General features: G+C 41.2%; 1 protein-coding gene across 15 annotated transcripts in view; it reads right to left on the reverse strand.

Annotated features, from left to right (window-relative positions):
* The window catches only part of STARD13 (StAR related lipid transfer domain containing 13), a 523,725-nt gene that overhangs the window by 21,384 nt on the left and 480,364 nt on the right, over positions 1 to 21,977 (reverse strand). For 11 of the 15 annotated variants that reach the window (XM_082700364.1, XM_082700373.1, XM_082700362.1 and 8 more), the window contains 4 exons: positions 14,830 to 14,893; positions 4,660 to 6,062; positions 3,409 to 3,579; positions 2,105 to 2,321 (listed from right to left, as the gene is read on the reverse strand). In XM_082700364.1, coding sequence (XP_082556490.1) covers positions 2,105 to 2,321; positions 3,409 to 3,579; positions 4,660 to 6,062; positions 14,830 to 14,893 — 1,855 coding nt within the window. The remainder of the gene's footprint in view (positions 1 to 2,104; positions 2,322 to 3,408; positions 3,580 to 4,659; positions 6,063 to 14,829; positions 14,894 to 21,977) is intronic. The other 4 variants (XM_082700363.1, XM_082700375.1, XM_082700367.1 and 1 more) reach the window with 1 other exon arrangement.

Raw genomic sequence — 21,977 nt, forward strand, 5'->3', positions numbered from 1 at the left:
TAAGGTGTGTTTGCAATGCTGTAAGGGTAGCGGAAGAGATCAGAGTGGGCATTTCCATATATTCACCTAAGACCACCTCTCCAGCAAGTTTTCTCATAAGATATCCATAGATCATCTACTTTGATTAATGTGCAATTCTGGTAAAAACTCTAAAATAAAAAAAAAAATAATAGTTAAGTAACTACATTCATTGGATTGCTCTATTTGGATTTTATTCACAAGTCAATGTTGGGGCATCTGGTAAGCACTATAGTTTTAGAAAAGGGGTCTGTTGACCTTTTTTCTGAGAAATAACAGGCAAGCTACTAAGGCCATTTCTCAAAACAAAATAGTCCTTACCACCACAATAGTAATTAACAGCAATGACTCCTGCCCTCCACTATGGCATCAAAAGAAATGGGAGAAAATGTATACCTGTATATTCTCTAGATTCGGAGTGGGAAGGCAAAAGGGGAGTACACATTTGATGCCACACAAAGATGGCGTCAAATGAAGAAGTTACTCCTATTCCACTCCATTGAAAAGTGGTGTCTGATTCATCAAGAGACCATCCTGATTTTAAGTGTGGTCTCAGTATCGGAGTAGATACAAGCATCAATAGCCAGGGTCCATGAGTTCATGTAGCTCAGCTCATTCCTGTTCACTGAGCCCAAGGCCAAGGGTGAATCAGTAAAAACGGCAAGTAATTTTAGGTGAGCATGGCTTATTCACATCGTATTAAAGAATCTGATGCACGAAAGCCATTGGAGAACAGTTGCCTGAAAATACACCCACTACCCAAGGCTGTAATTTATCAAGTGGGAATATGGGGTTATTTTGGGACAGAATGTCTAAGAAATAAATGGGTGTTAATTTGGAGGAGCACAGTTTGGGCCTAGTAAATTAGAGAATGGGTGGCACTCTGGGTCCAGTCATGGGCCACCATTACTCTGGTCCCCAAACAGTCATGGAGACAGAAAATGATCTCTGTGTATTTTGTTTGGCTTGAGATTTTCAATGTACAAGATGAAGGCAGAGTTGACTTAGCAGATACTGCTTTCACAGTTCACTTGCACATTTTAAAAAGATGGAAATAAATTTATCTTTGGTTCAGGTTTAAGTTTTCCTGGTCGTGGTGCCAAAGGAAGGAAGGAAGGAAGGAAGGTAAGAAAGAAAGAAAAAGAAATCGAGTGAGCTCCTGGGTGGCAGTTAGTTAAGCGTCAGACTCTTGTTTCTTTTTTCCCCTCTCCCTTCATTTTATTTTTTCAGTGTTCCAGGATTCATTGTTTATGTACCATGCCCAGTGCTCCATGAAATCCATGCTCTCCTTAATACCTACTACCAGGCTCACCCATCCCCCAACCCCAGGCTCACCCAGCCCCTTATCCCCTCCCCTCCAAAACCCCCAGTTTGTTTCAGAGTCCATAGTCTCTCATGGTTTGTCTCCCCCTCCGACTTTCCCCAACTCCCTTCTCCTCTCCATCTCCCCAAAACCCTTGGTTTTGGTTCAGATTGCAATTTCAGGGTCGTGAGATCGACCCCCACATTGGGATCCCTCCCCCTGCAAAGTCTGCTTGAAATTCTCTCTCCTTCTGCCTCTGCCCCTCCAGCTTGTGCTCTTACTCTCTCTCTAATAAATAAATAAATCTTTTTTAAAAAGGAATAAAAGGAGATATAAAAAACTAATTCTTTTCTCAAAAAAACAATAAAACGGATGGAGGAATGTTATGAAATCAGTGATGGCAGTGGAGTAATTATGAAAAAGGAAATGCAGTGTAAATCGTAACTCCCACTTTCTAGGGAATGCAAAATTGACAGCATGGGGTACACACTACTAACACACAAAAGTATGAACATGAATTTCCCCTCAGAGAAACGAACAAACAAAACCCAACCAAACAAACCAAAAAAACCATGAATTTTCCCTCAGGACGTCATTCAAGCTGCCAGTGAGGAAACACCCTCATACAGCTTGACCGGATGTAGCCTGGGCAAATTAAATACTGACTTATCGAGATCACAGTGCCTTTTATTTTCAGTGAGCATGCTTTAGGTGATGCTGGGGAGATGTGACTTTGTCCGGCGTTCCATAAATCCAGGCCCGTGTTTGGGATTTACACCATACCTGATCGAGGCAGTTGCTACGCAGATATCTGAGTGCTTGCTGAATACTCTGAGGCAGGGGCTGTCCTGTTCTCTGGACGTGAACTATGAGAGGAACACCAAAGACAGTCTTGTCTTTGTAATCAGGAACTTTCATCCTCTTCATGAACTTTGGAACTGACCTAGAATTCACAGAAACCAGGTCATGCAAACCTCTTGGGGCAGCCTGTGGGGAGAGGCTGTGAAAGCAAGCAAGAGGAAAGCCAAGCTTTTGTTGGAACAACCAACATGCACAGGGGGAATTCAACATCTCCCTCTTAATTAATCACATGACATGGAAGTACTCTGTGGGCCCCTTGCCTATGTTAGATCTCTGACTATAAAACAGCATGATTCACGTTGGCGGAATGGATTTATGGCTCTGTTCTCAAGTCAAGGGGACAACTTTCCAATTTAATTGTGAAGGACACACCTCTCAAGAGATAAGCACTTGTCCTCAATAAGACGAAACAAAACAAATGGAAAAACTGTAAGAATTAGAAATTAACTGGGGTTGGAGGAGAAGAGGAAACACTTCTTGGCTATATCCTTACTTTTCTAGAATCGGCTGTACTTTTTTAAAGGAAATTTTAATACAAAAGGATATATTCATTCGACATGCAATTTATAACTTCCCAAAATGTTTTTCTAAAGGCACTGTCGATTTCTCTCTATACATCATATATAACATAAGACAAATAATGACATATTTTATATTTTTTCAACCCCCCCAGCTCATCTAAAACAGGTCTATATTTAGGTTTCAACACCTGCTTTTGTCAGTTCCCTATGACAAAGATTTACTGCATATTTTTGTTCTTATTTGCCACTGAAGTCCAAGCCGGAATGCATTTGAAGATTTAAATGCCCTTTGAATGAATCAGTGCTCTAAGTGGTGAGCCCTGCATTGAGCCAGAAGGTACAAGTGATAGCTGTTTCTTTGCAAACTGCCAGAATTCTTTTATGGACAGTTCTTTTTAATGCCTCTGTTCACCATTCATCACCCTTTTCTTGTCTTTATTTCCTTCTCCAGACCTGACTGCTTTCCCTGGAAGCTAAACAGGAGCTACAGATAAAGCCCGGGCTCCCAGCAGTGCTGCATCCCGTCCGCGCTGCTGTGGCAGAGAAGGTGGACCGGGAGGCAGAACTGCCGCCTTATTTTCGGGACATCGGCAGTGAAGGCCACGAGGGGCTTCTTTAGAGGTCCGAATTTCACTACCGAAGCTTTGCAACTGGGTACTTCGCTCTACAACAAAGGATCCCCTCCTGAGCGAACGCACTACGCACCACGTCCAGCCGTGTTTGTTGGACATGGAGTACTTCTCCATGATGGCCGTGAGGCGGAGCAGCGAGAAGCGCTGGAGCAGGTTCAGCTGGCCGGCCGTCTGGTTGCTGATGTGGGGCGCTGTGGACGCCTGGGGCTGGTGCGAGAGCTGGAAACTATTCCATCGGAGTCGCCTTTACCAGAAAGACCGCCAGAGAAGCCAGTCACCAAATGTATGCGTTATTGGAAAATACAGGATGTTACTGATTTTTAAGTGGCTAATCAACATAGCTTCCGAGCCAAGAGAAATCACAAAGCAAATGGAACAGAAGACACCAATGCAGAGAGGAAACGTCAGGCACTACGGCTTTCAAGTCTGATACATCCGGGAAAGGTTTTAATAAGCCTAATATATTTTATGTGTTTATTCCTAAGTTTGTTCCCGAAGTGTTGAAAGCAGCTGAGACAGTGCATGTGTGCGTGTGTGTTGAGAGAGAGACAGAGGGAGAGCTCAAGATGGAGAGCAAGATATAGAATGTTCTGGAACATTTGGATCGTTTTTGCACTGCCTTCCCGTCTGCATTCGAATTCTCCTGCTGTAGACATGGAACCTGAAGGTGGCAGGCATAGAGGAAGGAGCACTGCGGAAGAGATGACAGGTCAGCGAACCCCCAGGGACATATCCACCTCCACAAGAACACAGCAGCATGTACAGTATGACTGTTTCCACTAGTGACGCTCTTCCGGGGCCATTTCTTGCAGGTGTTTCTGAATCTGTCTTTGTAAAATAGCTTTATGTACTTGGTAATTGGCATTTTAAAGCCAAAATAAACTTGTGAAGTACACACCTTAGGTCTCAGAAGTTTCTCACAGGATTAAAAAAAAAAAAAGTTTAAAAATCTGAGGTAGGGACGTTTTAATTAATATGGCAACAAGGTCATGGGAAGCACCTGCAAACAGGCGCCGGGCCTCTATTTCCAGTGGTTTCCTGACAGTGACTAGCAGAGTGCTCTGCACACACACACACACATTTTCTGGAGTGAAAGTTAAGATTGAATTAAAGGACAAAGAGAAATGAACGTGAGTTAACATGGATTCAGTCATCATAACATCTGTAGCAAAGATATACTTCCGTTCATATACTTCCTAATGGCAGATAACAGTTCAAATAGAGTCAGGCACTTAGTAAGCATGCTATAAATGTGTGTTAGATAAACAGACCATAATTACTATGAAGTCGATTAAAAATCATTTCAGAAAATCATGCCACCAACCTGTTTGGCCTGGTCAGAGAGGCCCCTACACCAGAGTCCCTCCTCTCTCGGACCCCAGTGGCCTCCGACTCATTAAGAGATGTTCCATCTCTTTCCATGTCACTGGGTGTCGTCCGACCCTCGGAGACAGAGTTGCCTTCGAAATCTAAGGTGATCTGATTAGGAGATGGGGAGGGGCATAAGCCGGGTTCCCCAACCAATGCATCATGTGTTTGCAGTTCAGGCAAGACATTTTTTGACCAGTCGTCCACTACCTCTTGGAGCCCATTGACATGGTGCAAAATGTCATCTAAATGAGGGAAGAGGTCATCTTTCTCCAAGTCCAGAAGATCTCCTGTACTGGCGTACAAGTGGGAGCCCGGGACGTTGTCGTAGATACTGACTCTGCTCGCTCTGTGGCAGGACGCCATGAGCCTAGGCTCCCTGGCCCCGGGGCCCTGCTGTCTGCCCAGGGAGATGCTGCCGGTCCTCCAGTTAACCCCATTGCTACTGTCTGTTGGTGAGAGGCTTTCGATAGACAGCGCCTTGGGGAACGTACCCGGTTTGTGATCCTTGGGGATGTGCACCACCAAGTTCTCTTGGGAATGGAACTCATGCATGTGGTTCTGATTGCCTGCATCCTGCAGGGCTGTCCCGGCCAGCACGTCCAGGTCTTCCAAGTACATGCCCCCACGCTTGTTGGCCTCCTGGCACTTCCGTTCCTTCAGGCCGGGCGTGCTCACCCCACTGCTGCTGTTTTCTGACTGGCTGCTCTCCCTACCCCATTTGCTGGCACTCAGGAGCCCTTTGGTGCAGGCAGTGGGGGGCGAGCTCTGGAGATCTCCGTTTGGAATGGGGACGCACTGCATGGCCTTGAAGGCCTCCGGCTCCTGCTGCAGCACAGGCCCGCTGATCACCAAGCCCCCGGTCCGCCCCGGCCCCTTGTGCCTTCCATGTGCTCCCTTCCCTCTGAGAGTTTCCATGCGTTTCAAAAATGACTTGGCTCTGGTCCTGGTGGGTTTCTCATTCTTTGGGTGGAGGGGGTAGTTAAGAACGTCTCTGGGGGACTGTGGGAGGCCGCTGCCGAGGAACGTGGCATCCAGCATGACCGGGCTGTCGGGGCAGGACTGGCCGGGGCAGTCGAACGGCTCCCGGCCAGCGCTGTGGCTGCTGCCCGGCTGGCTGCGGCTGTCACTCCCTCCGCTGCTTTCGCTGTGAATGGAGCAGACCTCGGGCTCACTCAGGTCTGTGAGGACGCTTTCACTGCTCGTGGTGTTTCTCATCCTCACGTCTCCCGATGACCCATTCCGGTCTCCTCCGGGGAACAGCGTGTGCAGGTCGTCCACACGAGACCACCGGCGGCTGGTTCTTTGGAAAGTCCATTTGTTGCTGATGCAGAGATCTTCCTCATCTGAGTCGTCACCCTGAAAAACATCAGAGAAAATGCTCATCCCCAGGCAGCTCGGATGCAGTGGGAAACCGGGGAGCTCAGAGGCGAGGTACTTCCCCTTCCCTTCCTTCCTTCCTTCCTTCCACGCCTGTCTTCTCGCCATCCCTCTGTCCTTCCACCATCTTCCCTCCCGTACGCCCTCCTCCTCCTCCTCCCCCGTGGCCGGAGGATCTCTTCTCAACCTGCCAAGCTTTCTTCCCTTCAGTTTTCATCGAGTTTCTGAATCCTTCCTTCCTCTCCAAGAAGTTTTCCTTGACTGATTACAAAGAGGTGTAATTACCGTCTCACTAGATGTCTAAATATAAAACACCTGCAAGTTCTCTTGTTCAGAAACTTACTCCAGCCATAAAAGGCACTTACTTCTTTCCTGAAACCTCTTCACTGAGCCCCAGGACCCTATTTCCAGCTTCCCTCTTCTGAACCTAAGCATCGGTTTATCTCAAAGCTAACACTCCTTACTTTAGTCTCCCAAACATGATTCCTACTGTGTATTCCCCTGTACAAATTAACAGCAAAATTACTCACTGAATTCCTCTAAATAGAAACTTGGGAGCCATTCTAGACATCACTAGTTGAGGAGGGTCCAATCCAGCTTGCTGGCTTTCTTTGGCCAGCCTTCTTGTTTTTAATCAACTCTGAAGCTCAATGCCTTTGGCAAGGCGTGCATCTCTGGGCTGCGGCAGCCCCCAGGCTCTGCCCTGTCTTCCACTCTGTGCCTCGTGCATTTCTTTGACCTATCTGGGTGCTGCCTGAGTATGAATCGCCTGTGAGATGCCAGCCTGGGCTCCCTGTGGCCTCCCTGTGGTAAACGAGACAGCCTCGTTTACCTTTGCAAATCCTTGTGCCCAGGACAAACCTTGATCTACGGCAAAAAAACAACAATCTCCTTCCAAGATGAATGGATTCACCGGCTTCTTCCCCTGCCTCGTCATGCATATTATCCAGACTCAACTCTGAAATGACTTTCCGATCTTTTCCCTCATTCATCTCTTCATTCCCATTCCCTTTGTGTAGGCCCTTGGCACCTCTGTCTGGGTCGATTACAGTAAAAGCCTGGCTAGAATCCTTGTCGCCAGAGTCTTCCGCATCTAAGCAGCTTTCCACAGGGCGATCCAAATACGATCGTGTAATTTTCCACCTTTGAAGCCTTCAGCGTCCCTTGGCCTTCACAGAAGTCTTTAGCGTGGCATTCAAAGCCCTTTCAACCTGCCTGCCATGTACTGTTCTTGCCTCATTTCAGTTGTGTCTCATAAGTTCACTGCACTCTGCTCTCTGGTCCGCATTGTTTGAAACCTTCCCTCACTGTTCCAAGGCAATGACTAAATTTCCCCCCCAAGCTTTATAGCATTTGGATTAGATCTTTGTTGTAGCATTTATTCTAATGACAACTTAAGCTCATACCACTCGCATCCACCGTCAGTCGTAAGAGGTAAGCTCATCAAGAGAAGGGCTAGTGTTTCAGGGTCATATTTATATCCTCCCCAAGGTCAAGCACATAGTAACTGTTCCATGTTTTTTTATTATCTGAATTAAGTTGATTCCATTTTACTCTGGCATCTGGTTCTAAGACCTGGTTCCAAATTCTGGTAATTTCAGTGACGGGCTCAGATGATTGTTTGCAAACTGCTTACTTTTTCCAAAGTAAGTTTCTATCACTCATGAAACGGGACGAAAACCAGGCCCCGCCTCACAGGTTTGCTGAGGGAGTTAAATAAAATAATGCATTTAGTCGGGCCTTGTTGAGGAGTATTTGTTTGTTATTTTCCAGGGTTGGCTCAAATGCTTATCTATTTGTTGCCTATCTAAGAGGACTGCTTACCTATCTTTTTACGTATCAAATGACCATTTTAACTCCCCTTAATTTTTTAATATATTCTGGTCTGGAAGAAAAGTAAACAGATGCTCCATCAATAAATACTGGCATCTCCCCATTCTCGCTTATTTCTTGAAAATTTAGATTCATATGAGTTGTACTAAGTGACAAATTCGGAACATTCATGTATGATGGAAGGTGGAAGAAAGTAAAACAAACAAAAAAACAAACAAACTAAGGTACTAATGGAGAGTTCCACAGCTTTGGGATCACATTGGGAAATTAGCTTTGAGTTCAAAAAAAGGTTATATGAAGCTTTGGCAAAAAAAGTTTAAAAAGATGTACAAATGGAAAAAAGGAAAGATTCTAGGATGATGAATCAAAGTTATACTTTTTCCGTAGCATTTTTGATTTCCCTTTTCCTGTGACTGACACAAGACTTGATATTTGAGGGCTATTTATATAATAGGCACCATAATAGGTTGAAGCTTGAGCCTACTGGATTTTCATATCACATTTCAGGAAGCTAGTGATAAGAAGTTGATATTAAGTGATCATTCCGAAAGAGCCCTTTCAGCAAATACTTTTTGAGGAGGCCAGGAAAGGATAACTTCTAAAGAAAAAGTAGATATTTTAAATAGAAACTATGCTATTTGGTGTGAGCTCCAGCGAGTTCTCTCTCAAGCTAGCCCAAACTGAGTTACTGGTGCTAACAAACCACATACTAGTTGGATAAGGATTCCTTTATTTTGGTCAAGAAAAAAGATGCCAAGCTGGGCACTGTGGACTGGGACTGGAAAGTCTGCCCCTGACTGCTAGACTCTAAGAGCTTATTATGCTAGCTCTGAGCAACAGAAAGGTATTTACAATCCAACCAAGTCATGTGAAACAGCGGTAAACTCCTGGAAAAAAGGCCAGTGGTTCAGGGGAATTTTGCAGTATTTAGGTCTTTTGAACCAAAACAAACAAATGAAAACCAAAGCAAAACAAAAACAAAAACAAAACAAAGAAAAATGAAAAAACACCCATTTTCCTTTTGTACCTTGTGCATATAATTATTATAGTATGTCCCAAGGGTTGTGACATGATTCTGTTCTTTCCACCAGTGCAGAATCTTTCAAGGTATTGATAGTACATACAATAAAATATTTTTATTGTATGTACAATAAAAATACATACAATAAAAAATTTTCCATAGGAGCTTAAAGCACACATATATTACAATAAACAAACAAACTAATGCTATAATAAAAATCCTTGTTTATAGTGCGTGCAGGATGGAATAGATTTAATGTAATAGCAGTTCCTATTAATAGCTTTGTGAGTTGTAGATTTCAGCTTAATGCAAATTCACCATGTAATCTGGTTAACAAACTGAGACACTAACTTTAGGATATCTGATCAGAGCATGGATCTCAAGACTTCAGGTTGGAGCCCCACTGTGTTGTGCCCTGGTCATAGCCATCGGAAACATTCTAAGAGGTGCATGGAAAGGGCTGTATTTCTGGAGAACAGTAATCAGGATAGCCAAGGACCTAGGAACCACAATTCCCCTGAACGATGATTGAGAGAACTAAGAGTTTGGTTTAGAAATGAGAAATTCTAGACCAGAGCTATTCAAAGTGTGGTCAAGGGGCTGCCAGTCCCCAGACTGAGCAATCTTCAAAGAGGTCAGTACAGACCTTATTGAAAATACAGCTTCACTTAGTTCATCTTGAATAGAAGGTAAAAAGGAATACTTTAAGCTTTTAAAAATTATTTTAAAACCCCTTCTCCAATTGTAGTCAGTATGCTCTGTAAGACTGGTTTCTTTATGAGGACTAGGATTAAAACAAACAAAATTTAGATACACGTTCTTCCCCATGAATATAGTGTTGTTGGCAATGCAGCCTAAATTAGGGAACAAACAGAAAACTTGCTGTCACGAATACTCACAGTCTTAGCATTTGATCAAAGTGTGTGAATAGGCATTTAATATGGGAAACTGCTATTTCAAAGTAAACTTTTTGTTTGGTTACAACAGCTGAACAACAAAAAGGTGATGAGTGTAATCACAATTCTTATCAATTGCCCATACATACACTTTCAATAAAATTGTGAGCAGTTTTGTAACTCTTTTCTATTTTCCATTATATTTGGCTTGATTATATTCACCAGAATGCAACTTTTGTGTTTGTTGAGTCTAATAATAAAACAGTGAGGTTTATATTTTCTATAACTTTTTTCATTTCATATTTCTAATAATTCATTTGTACTGAATTTTACAAAACTCGTAAGTGGCAGACTGGAAATTAAAACTAAAACAAACAGAACCCCAAGTCACTCACTGTAGACAGTTTGAGAAACTTTGTTCTAGATTGAGCAGAAGTCAGAAAACTGTCTGTAAAGGGTCACAGATATTAGGCTTCTGGGGCACGAAGTTTCTGCCACACCTACTCAACTCTGCTGTTATAGCCAGAAGGATGAGTGGGCTTTGTTCTAATACAGCTTTCACTTTCTTTACAAAAACAGGAACAGTGGTTTGCCAACCCCCAATCTAGAGGATAGAGCTGAAGGGTTGCCGTATGAAAAGCGAAATCTCTATTTCGGTGCTTCTTCAGAGGAGAGAGCTAGAACCCAACTTACTAAAGTTTAGATCAAATAGCTTATTATCTGGAAGACTTCTAATAATTAGAAAGAAAGTCAACTGCCTTGCAATGCAGTGAGCTCATCATGTCTGGAGGCTTACAAGCAGAGGATGAGTGACCTATGAGCGATGCCCTCAGAAGTAACTTCTGTAGTGGATGAGAGGCTAGAAGAGATGACAGAACATCCCTTCCAACTTATAGATCCTCCTGTTCTAGGATACTTCCATGCAATTTTCTTCAATTCAAGACTGTAATACTTTCCAGCTAAGTGAATGCTGGAACAAAATGTCATTTTTCTCTCATTTGACCCTGCTGTTTGGAGCTGTAGAGTGGGGTCTAATCTGGTGGGAGAGACGGGGGCCTGTGTGACAGGCGGGGAGTGGGTGAAGTGGAACAGAGACCAGGCCCCTGGGCAACAGCTGCAGCTCCTCTGAAACGCTGACGGGCGCCCAGGCCAGGAGAGGCCGGCTGCAAGGTGGTAATTAGTCATGGTTTCTGTGTCGCTTTCCTCCTTTGGTCGTGATTTCAGAGAGCTTTATTAAAACTATAACTTTAACCAGAACCTTTTGAAGTCCCTCTTTCTCTCTTGGGAAATCTTCAGGAAGAGTCTTATGTGTGTACGTGTCCTTCTCCTTCCTCATTTAACAGATACTCTCATTGGACTCTTCGGCCTCTGACTGACTTTGAAGAGAAGTCATACCACATAAACAGTCACCGTAACTGGGGGATGTTACAGTCATCACGAAGCAAGGATGAATTGTGTGGTTAATAATGGAGAGGAAACACTTTTCTGAAAACAAGTAGGTCTGCCTGTGCTTTGGAGTTTTGGAATTTTCAATTTAGAGGGAGCACCGATATTTATTTTTTTCTAAAAAATGAGAACATTCTTAGTGAAATTATATATTCCTCAGAGACAAATGCCAACTAGTCATGGCAAAAGAATTTTTTTTTTTCCTGGTGGAATTTGGCCATATCTTGACACTAGAAACAGGACCCCACCCAAGTCCACAGCTGCAAGAGGTAGCGAATGCATAGTTACATAGAAGTTTAGAATATATCTTCCACGAGAATTAACTGGAGCTGAGTGGCTGAGTCCACCTGTTCAGAAGCTGGAATGTACTACTTGCAGAGCTGTTGGTGGGGTGCCAGTTGCTGGAATGCTTTTTGGCTGGGTTTTAGTAAGTTTTCCAGTGAGGTGTGTGGCCAAGATTGAGAATGATCTTCTCTACCTGACTCTGCCAGAGACAGGGAAGGTTACCTTGAATCTCTGAAGAAACACTTTTCTCTTGTGCAAGGAAAAAATCTTATGGTACTATCTTGAGCGGGGGAGGCTAGAGTGACTTCATTTTTCTTGGGGCTTTACAAATAGCATTTGATCCACAAGAAAAGTACGTGCCTAACTAGGAGGCTTCACCATCCTTCCCTATTTGTGGGCTTGTTTTTTTCTCTCTTGGGTGAACCCACCAAACTCTTCAGAATTAAAAAAAAAAACAAACATCAAACAAAAAGGAAATGCAAAGCAAAGCAATGAGATTCACTGTGAGAGATCCAGAGATAGATTTCCACGAAGGCATTAAATAAATCGTAGCCTTCTATACAGATGGCAAGAAACATCCCTCTTCTAAAAACAAGAGAAACATATAACCGTATGTATGGCTGGGGAAACTCTGTCTCAGGCCAAGCTTCCGGAGCTCACTCAGACTCCAGCACAGTTCTGAATTCTTTGAAAGGCAAGGAGGGGCAGTTTGGTGCCCAAATATCTGGGCTCAAACCCTGCCTATTACTGCCTGACTGAGTGAGTCTGTCACTTTGGCCCCTGCGTCGGTGACACGGAGCCCATGATGAGGAACAGGGCTGACACACGCTCCGTGCGAGTGACTGCTGCTCACCACACAGTGAAGCCACCACACACAGCCCTTGCAGAGGCCCCAAAGGGAGAAAGAAGGACTGTGACTCTGGACAGTTGGGCGATTTGGGGATGACCTTCTATAGAATTACACATGTCTGGGCCTCTGCAGATGAGAGCTGAGGATTATATTTTTATTTCTTGGATTGCCTAAAATGGGGACGTACCTAGAGGAAATGCTACTATTGGTCTTTTCTTTTTTTCTTCCAAAGACACTAATTCCAGAATGATTGCAGCGTCACAGGCTGCTTTCCTCAAGTTTCACTTTCTATATTTGAATCACTTGGCCTATTCCTAGCTTGTATTTATTTTTCGTGTTTTTTTGTTTTTTGTTTTTTTTTTTTGCAGTAAAATAAAGGATGAGCCTATGATTTGTGAAAGGGGCAGATGACAGGAACGCATGCCTCTACACAGGGTCTCCTGCATAATTCCTTCGACCACAGCCCCCGAGGTGGGTCATTACTGAGATCCATGGGGCGGTGGAGACCACATGTTGAAATTATTTATTTGAAAATTCAGGCCATGTCTTCTCAATTTACAACGTGAAAAGCAGTATTTTATTCGGGTACATGCATTTGTGAGGCATCTAGCTAAGCCAGGGCTGTCTGGGCGTGCGCCACTACGTCCAACATCAGGAAGAAATTAAGAATGTCAGAAAGACTGGAGTGACCAATTTACAGAGGGGCTTTTGTGAAGGTAACACATAAAAAGCCCAGCCCATGGCATCGGGGCCCATTTCACATCTCACAGCTTCTGAAAAACTGGTGATTGGGTGAGCGTCCCATCATTCAACTTGGCTGAAGACAAATCATGTCATTAATTTTTGTCTTCCGTAATACAGTGTAGCTACAGATCTGGATAGGAAGCCGTATAGACCAGCCACGCTTTAGATGCACAGGAGTGGCTGTGTCGGTTTTAATAAGAACCATGTGTTACAACCAAAACAACATCTGACCCTCCTGCTTCCAGTAGTATGTCTGCTTCTCAAGGGGTCTATTCAGCCACGCAGCTATTGGGACATTTATTCCCACATTTTTAATTTGTATTCAGCCTAGACAAATTGCTCATATTTTAATATTCCTTTGGATATTGTTTTTTGCTCTTTTACCTCATTAGCTTAAATCTTTTGGTTTCTAACTCAAACCCTGAATTATTTCTAAGGTGAGGTCAACCAAAATTCATTCGCTTTCTTTTTTTTTCCCCCTTTGAGCGCTATTTTAGAACAGAAATTCAAGTTAAGGTTATTTTTAAAGATTAGGTTACTCCGGAGTGACTAAAAATCCATTGGATTTAATGATTTCTCTGTGTAGACCAGGACAAAGAGAGCACTTTGTTTAACTCAAAGATGTTTTCTCTGCTTCCTCAAAATATACTGAGGCTTGACTTCTTACAAACTGGAGACGTGAAATGAAAAAAAGTAGGAATGATCTTAATTCTGAATTTCCCAAAAGGATCAGTTCAGTGGGAGAGCGAGGTCCTTCGGCACGGTGGTGGCCATGAGGAGTGTGGGTTTTGGAGTGAGACATGCCTGAGTCTGAAACCCAGCTTTGCCACTCGCTGAAAGATCGTGAACAAATGACAACCTGGTCATGTTTTACTTTCCTTCCCCCAGGACACATAGGATCCCTACCTCGGTGGGTTAAATGAGATCCTGCATGGTACGTACGTAACGTAGGTCCTAGAAAACAGTAAGAGCTCAATCAAGTCCAGCTCTATTTTAGAACTGAAATCTCCAGGCTCATTCGTACAGTCCTAGAACAGGTAGGAGCATAGTGACTCGTAAAGCAGAACGACATTCCTTGGGACCAGAGAAAAGCGCACAGGAGGAGGAAGGGTGAGGAGGAGGTAGGTTCAGGACCTTGTCACCACATTCCCTGACCTCCCCTCAACCATTATGAAATGATCCTGCCCAAGGATGAGCACATCTTCAAGCATACGTGGAAATGAAATGCCATTGAAAAGGACGAAATGGAAGACATTTGGCATGGACCCAGGGGTTCTTCTCTGCATTCTCTTCATCTACAAATCACTGTGGAGTATTTGATTCTGATATGGAGTGGATATTTACAACTAACCAAACATCTAAAATACAACCAAAAAGACATGTCATATCTTTATGCAAACCCTCTGAGCAAAACAACAGCAAAACAAAAAAACAAAACAAAACAAAACAAAACAAAACCTATAGCAAAACAAATGGTGAAATGATTGGATCCTGGCCCAAGTTTCCAATGGACTTATTATAGATGATGGTTATGATAAGAAGAGATATTTGGAGAACAAACAGATCATCAGGCATTTCAGAATTTCGCTTGGGTTTACAATGCCCTTAATCTATGACCGTGAGCTTCTTTTGTTAATACAGCCATGATCATAGCAAGGTAGAGACACCTACCTTTTTCTTTTGGAAGTTCACATCAAGTTTCATTGAGGCACACTTGTTCAATGTATTTAGTCGTCTAAAAAGAAAGAAAAAGGTGATGATTGCTACTACAAATAAACCTAAATTTTCTTTTCAGCTTGATAATTCTCATTTATTGCCAACAAAGTCAAAAGTGCAGAATTAAGAAGTTATGTCCCAAGAAAGTACTGCATCCATCTAGATGTGCTACAGAAGTGCTCCCGTTGGTGCTCCAGCCCCTGGACTTGAGAAGACTCTGCCGTGGAGCCTACCAATCCCTGCTCAGCCCCTAATCTAAACCCAGTCTTTCCCTAGCTTCCCTTTCCACCATTGTTGGAACCTATGAACAGTCCTTTTAGCCCTGTTCTCATCAGCCCCTCCATTCATTTGCCGCCTCGACCATGCTAGTCCCCAAATTCGTATCAACTCAGCCATCTGTCTTCCCCCCCTGCTCTTGGGCTGGTGGGTATAAATGGAAAAATAACTCGGTACTGAATTATAGTGCTATAGACTAAATTGGGTCCCCACCAAAATTCATATGTTGCAATCCTAACCCCATGTGACTGTATGTGGAGTAAGAAATAATTGAGGTTAAATGAGGTCACAGGAAAGAGCCCTGATCCAACAGAATTGGTTCCTTATTCAGGGGAGACACTAGGGGGCTTGCTCTTTCTCAATCTGCTATGTGAGAACAACAGTGAGAAGGTGGCTGTCTGCTAGTCAGAAAGAGAGTGCTTACCAGGAACTAAGCCCTGCTGGCACCTTGATCTTGGACTTTCCAGCCTCCAGAACTGTGAGGAAATAAATGTCTGTTGTTTAAGAAACCCAGCCTGTGGTATTTTGTTATGGCAGCCCGTGCTGACGAATAAATACATTTTGATTTTCAGCCTCAGCTGGGCTCCGAAAATTGCTACCCAGCATTCCTTTCATTTTTTCCCTCTGGTTGGCTCCCAATTTCAGATTGTGAAAAATATCCCAGTCGCACACAGAGGACTTAGCCGCTGCTGCCGATGAGAGAGTACAGCTGAGTATAAGCCCTTGGACGTGGATTCTTGTATTAATCCTTTCCTTCATCACACACACAAACAGGATGTTTCTCTTCTTTTTCAAAACTAACCCTTTATTTAACCTTGTTATTGATTTCAACATCTACCACTTCATCTGGGACCATGATACCTCATTCATTCCCTCCCCTCAGCAGCTTCTCTCAACTGCTTTCTTCTCTTTAAGAGGATCCCTGTCCTGAAGAAATTGACTAATCAATTAGTTAGCTACCTAAATAACCAAGATCACACTAACTATTAATTCTCCCTTAACCCTAAGTTTTTCTTCAAGCAACCATACTACCAACCTCAATATTCCCCTCCTTATCCTACTCAGTTTGCTGAGAACCGTCTCAATTTTCATTCATTCACTCTTCAATCCATTATAATCCAATTTCGTGAAATGCTATTTGTAAATACCTTGACTGTTTTGTTTTATCTCATTACTTTTTAAACATCATACAGAATGAATGCATAAGGTTTAAAGAGTCAAATAATACCCTCCTGTCCTTTTCCATTTACCCCCTCTTTGGAGGCAACTCTTTCACTTATTTCTTTTGTTGGTGTTAATGCTCTTACTTCTTTTTTATTTTTAAAAGATCTTATTTATTTATTTGCCAGAGAGAGAGAGAGAGAGAGCGAGCGAGCACAAGCGGGGGAGAGGCAGGCAAAAGGAGAGGGAGAAGCCGGCTCCCCACTGAGCAGGTAGCCCAATGTGGGACTAGATCTCAGGAGCCTGGGATCATGACCCAAGTCGAAGGAAGACACTTAACAGAATGAGCCACCCAGGTGTCCCACGCTGGTACTTCTTAATTTTTCAGGTCAAATAATTATTTAATTATTTTTAGACTTTGTTCTATGAACAGTGAAGATTTGTTTTTTACTACCTTATTCCCATCCCTCACTTTCCCCACAGACATTCATACCCTTTATCTATTATTATAGTTATGTCATAATTTCATAACTTTTTAATAAATCAATATTCAGTGTTTATTACATTTACTATTGACCATGTAAATGTTGTTCACACATATATCATACTCTGATGACTCTGTCTTCCATTCTCAACTTTTCATTATCTCAGGAGTTAATATGCATCCAGTTTGTTTCCTTAGTTTTCAATGTATTTTTTCCTAAATTAAAACTCAAATACTTCCTCAGCTATCTCTAGCTCCCTAAGTGCATTGATCTATTAATATCTATTAATCTAATTTTTTTGTAATGTCTTTCTCAGAGCCTTCTGACCTGTTCTAGTTGGGGTTTGCTGCCCTTACTATAATTTTATTTTATTTTATTATCATGGACTGATCAGATTTCTCAGCACTCGAATTCTCAGATTCTCCTGGAGTATGTTTTCTAATATTCTGGAGCTGAATTACAAAAGAGGCCAAGAACCTCAATATTAGGAATGTAAATACCAAGTTGAGTGTCCCCTCCTTCAACTATGCCTGGTGTCTCCCAACATAGGGAACTTCTGTTTTAATCTCTCCAGAGAATAATCTTCTTGTCTTGTGGGGAAAGAAGTCTCCTGGATATAAATTGGGGGAGTAAATTGAGGGTTCTAGCTACTTTAAAACAGAATTTCAAACAACCCTCTTCTTTTTAACCTACCTTAAACATCATTCCCCATTTGAGCTTTTTAGGATTACTGTGGTAGAGACTGAGTTAGTTTATGACTTACTTCAATGACCACTTAGCTTTCATTTCTTGGGCTTGCCAAGTTCCCTACTACATTATTTCTGTTTCCCTGCTTTGAAAATTTTGTAGTGGTGGTGTCTCTCCTTGCTTTTGTGAAGTTATGTCTCTCTACATCAGTGAAAATTTAGAAAGCAAGAGAAGTCAGATGTTCGGTCTCCCATCTTTGACCAAAATGACTTTTTCTTGCATCGGCTTTAAATTTTCAGCTCAATGAGTTTTGACAGTTTTAACTACTTTCAAACAAAGTAAAGAACATTTTTTTCCCATGAGAAAGTTCTCTTGTGCTCCTTTACCATCAGTTCTCCTCACTACCACATCCCCTCTCATCACCACCAGGGATACCCTCTTTCTAATTTCTGTTGCCCATAGACTGATTTTGCTAGTTCTTGGTTATCATAAAAATGGAATCACATGGTATGTACTTTTGCGTGTCTGGCTTTTTTTCGGTCAACACAATTTTTTGAAATTGATCCATTTTACTGAGTATTGCAGTAATCATTCCTTATAATCGCTGAGCAGTTTTCCATGGTATGAAGATATGCAACTGGTTTTGCATACTCGTTTGCTGATGGACATGGTCAAAACTGGCTGTTTCCAGTTTTGGCCAATGGCTTTTTGTTCATCAAATTCCATAACCTTTTTTTAGCAAAGACCTATCTGTAGCAATGGACACTAATTACCACTCTCTACTCCTTGAAACCCGTCTCTTTGGCATTCAAGATCATGAATTCTCTCATCTCTTGAAACACTGTCTCCTTCCTGTCACCAAGTAGTGCTTGCCCTTAACTACTAATATTTTTTAGAAATTAGACTGTAGTTTTTGCTTTTTACTCTGTATAAGTATACTGAAATATCTTATCCCATCTTAAAATAAATTAGACTCTGATGATGCCCAACCCTCTTTCTCTAGTGCAGACATTTCACTTGAGCCCCATAGTTACATTTCTAAATACTCACAAACGTTACCCCTTTTTGTGGGGCTCTGCTGGCCCTTTAAACTCAACTTTCAAAACTGATCTCATTATATTCTCTTCAAAACCTGCTTCTGCTACTTCATGTCTTATCTTGATTAAGAGTATCACCAAGTAGGCCACCCACACTGGAAAATGGAATCATCTTGACACTTTTAAAAAAGATCTGTGTTCATTTGATCACCAAATCCTGTCAATTATACTTCCTTTATATTTTTGAAGTCTTGCCTTTTCTTTGGTCCTACTTTGGTGCTTTCTCAACTTTTACCTAAAGTCAGGCTATAGCCTCTTAATTGGTTTCACTACCACTTCAAATGCTTCAATTAAAATCAGTTCTATTTCTCAACTTTTTCTCATGTCATTCATTTATTTAAAAATATTTGATGATTCCCCTCATTTTCAGCCATCTCCAATTTACCCACTGACTACACATTCATTAGTGTCAAATACAATAAGCAGCCCTGGATTAGAAACTGAGCATTTAGTCTGAAGCTATCTTTAGCATGGAATTGGCCTTTGCTCTTATAACTGACAGCCTATCTCTTTGTCCAGTTCCACACGTGTTAACAGCACTGCCTAAGAGCTAAAAGTGGTATGTGAGGTACCTTTTATATATACATTTTCACTTGGGTATATAATGAGATATATAAGAGCTTAAATAAACATATGATATGTAAGAGTTTAAGTAAGTCCATGTTGCTCATTTGGCAGCTCTGTAGCAGGTTTGTTTAGACAAAGATTGCCTATTATTTATAAAATTTACTTTTCTAATAAACTTCTTCTTCCATTATACTTTGGAAGCACACAAACAAACCTTTTTATTATATGTAAAAGTTTTTGATCTACTACATATACAAAAGCCATCAAAGGGCTCATCCTTTATATATCACATGCCTGAATATGCTTTATACTTTCTGACACAAACAGGAAGCTAATTCATCATTTTTTAAAGCTAGAGACTCAAACTAGATTTGACCATGTAGATTTAGGTCCTTTTATCTCCCCTCAACTCAGATATTTGCTGGCACCTTAAGAATAGCTTCTCTATTTGGAGAAAATATTTGCAAAACCTGCATCTCATAAAGGACTTGTATCCAGAATAAAGAACTCCTTAATAAATTCCATAATGAGTCAAACAATCTGATTTTTAAAATGTGCAAAATATTTGAACATACAGTTCTAAAAGAAGATATTCAAGTGGCAAATAAGCACATGAAAAGATGCTTAACATTAGTAATCAGGGAAGAAATGCAAATTAAAATAATAAGACACCACTACATACACTGGAATGTCTAAATTAAAAACACTGACAATACTAAGTTTTAGCGAAAACATGGAATCACTGAAACTTCCAAAGGATACAACCTCTTTGGAAAATAATTTGGCAATTTTATAAAATTAAAATATTTTCTTAGCATTGACCTAGCGACTCTACTCTTATTTATATCCAAGATAAAATAAATCATACATCCATACAAAGATCTGTACTTAAATGTTCATAGCAGATTTGTTCAGAAAATAACCAAAAAGTGGAAATAACCCAAAGGTCCCTTAACAGAAATAAAAATTGTGGCACATACCTATAAGGAAATATTCAACAATCCAAAGGCACTGACTACTGATACATGCAACAAAATGGATGAGTCTTAGAGGCATTATGTTAAGTGAAAGAAGCCAAATGCAAAGAGCATTACTATAAAATTCCATTTATACAAAATTTTAGAGAAGGTAGGCCTGTAGTGACAGAAAACAGTTCAGTGGTTAGTGGTTGCCAAATGCCAGCAATAAAGAACTTTTTGAGATAATGGAAATGTTCTATATCATGATTGTGGTGATAGTTACACAACTTTATATCTTTAACAAAATTCATCAAGTTGTATATTTTAAGTTGCTCATTTTTGTTGAATGTATTTTATACTCTAATAAAGCTGAGTAAAAAACACTGTAAGTGAGTGACATCAGTGGGAATGGTGGAATAAAAATCTCTAACACTCTGGGGACTCTATAAAAGCAAGAATAATATTGGCAGTGATTATAAAAATCAACTTTTGAAGAACTTTGAAAATTAATAAAGGCTTGAAATAATCCAAGTACTGTTTATTTAAGGAAAAAATTATTGAATCTATGTAAGAACAGTGAGATTTGAGGCATCTGAATTTGTCCTATTCTCATGTTTCTTTTCTCAATTTTGCAGAAGCTTTGAAAAACAACAGCATCACAATCAGAGTAGCTGTGAAAACTGACAGCCTAGAAGCCCCTGGAGAGGGCAGAATGGGTTTGGCTCCCCAAAAGCTCCATTATTAAAGAACTATCATTATCTGAGCGGTCTGGCAATTCCCTGAATGCTCCCATTCATAGGGCTTATCTTCATTTAACGTGACTTTGAGCTCATCACTGAGAATAGTTTTTTTCCTAGTATGTTTGTCAAAAACAATCAGTGGCAATTATTTAATATCACATCTGCCTGAAATGGAGATAACATTTGGGCCAAATAAGATATGAACCAAAAGAAATGAAAAGAATAGCTGCAGGAATGAGATGTCCATAAAGGACTTAGAAAAGTTATAACATATTCTTAGAAATCTAGAGGCAAGCACATATGCAGAACTGTGTGCATACCTGGAAAAGGTATGAAAAGGTCCTAATTTCTCGCCTCTGTCTGGTATTGGTGATCTGTACAAGCAGGAAATAAAAGCTAAGGCAGAGTTATCACTTTCCTGCTGGAACACTGAAACCATAGTCAAATATGAACAAAGAGCCTTTGGCAAAGCTGGGAGAAGTACTGGTTCAAGGCACTTAAGGAAATCTCTGTCATTTGCGGACCCTCTACTCTAAGAATCCTGCAAAGGATTCAGACTTTAAACAATTAGCTGAGGAAAGTTACTAAATAATTGCAACAAAAACAAACCTTGAGGAGAGGTGGGGTCTGATTTTGAGAGTTGCTACGTTACAATGTTTAAAATGTCCAATATGAAGTGAAAAATTACAAGACAACAAACTGAGTCTGAACTTCAGATGGAGAGGCAAAAGACACAGAATAGCCAACATAATACTAGAGTATAGAAAGGAAGCTGGAGGACTAATACTACCCAACTTCAAGATTTACTATAAAGCTAAAGTAATCAGGACAGTATGGTATCAGTAAAAGAATAGACAGTATATCAATGAAATAAAATAGAGAGCCCAGAAATAGGCCCATACAGTGTGGTCAACTGTTCTCTGATGAAGGAGCAAATGTTATACAATAGAGAACTGATAGTCTTTCAACAAACTGTGTTAAACAACTGAACATCTACACACCCAAAACAAAACAAAACAAAACAAAACAAAACAAAAACCAAAAAACCATCTAGACATTGACTTTATACCCTTCACAAAAATTAACTGAAAATGAATCACAGACCTAAATGTAAACACAAAATTATAAAAC

The sequence above is a fragment of the Mustela nivalis genome (genome assembly GCF_964662115.1).
Source record: "Mustela nivalis genome assembly, chromosome: 15".
NCBI lineage: Eukaryota > Metazoa > Chordata > Mammalia > Carnivora > Mustelidae > Mustela > Mustela nivalis.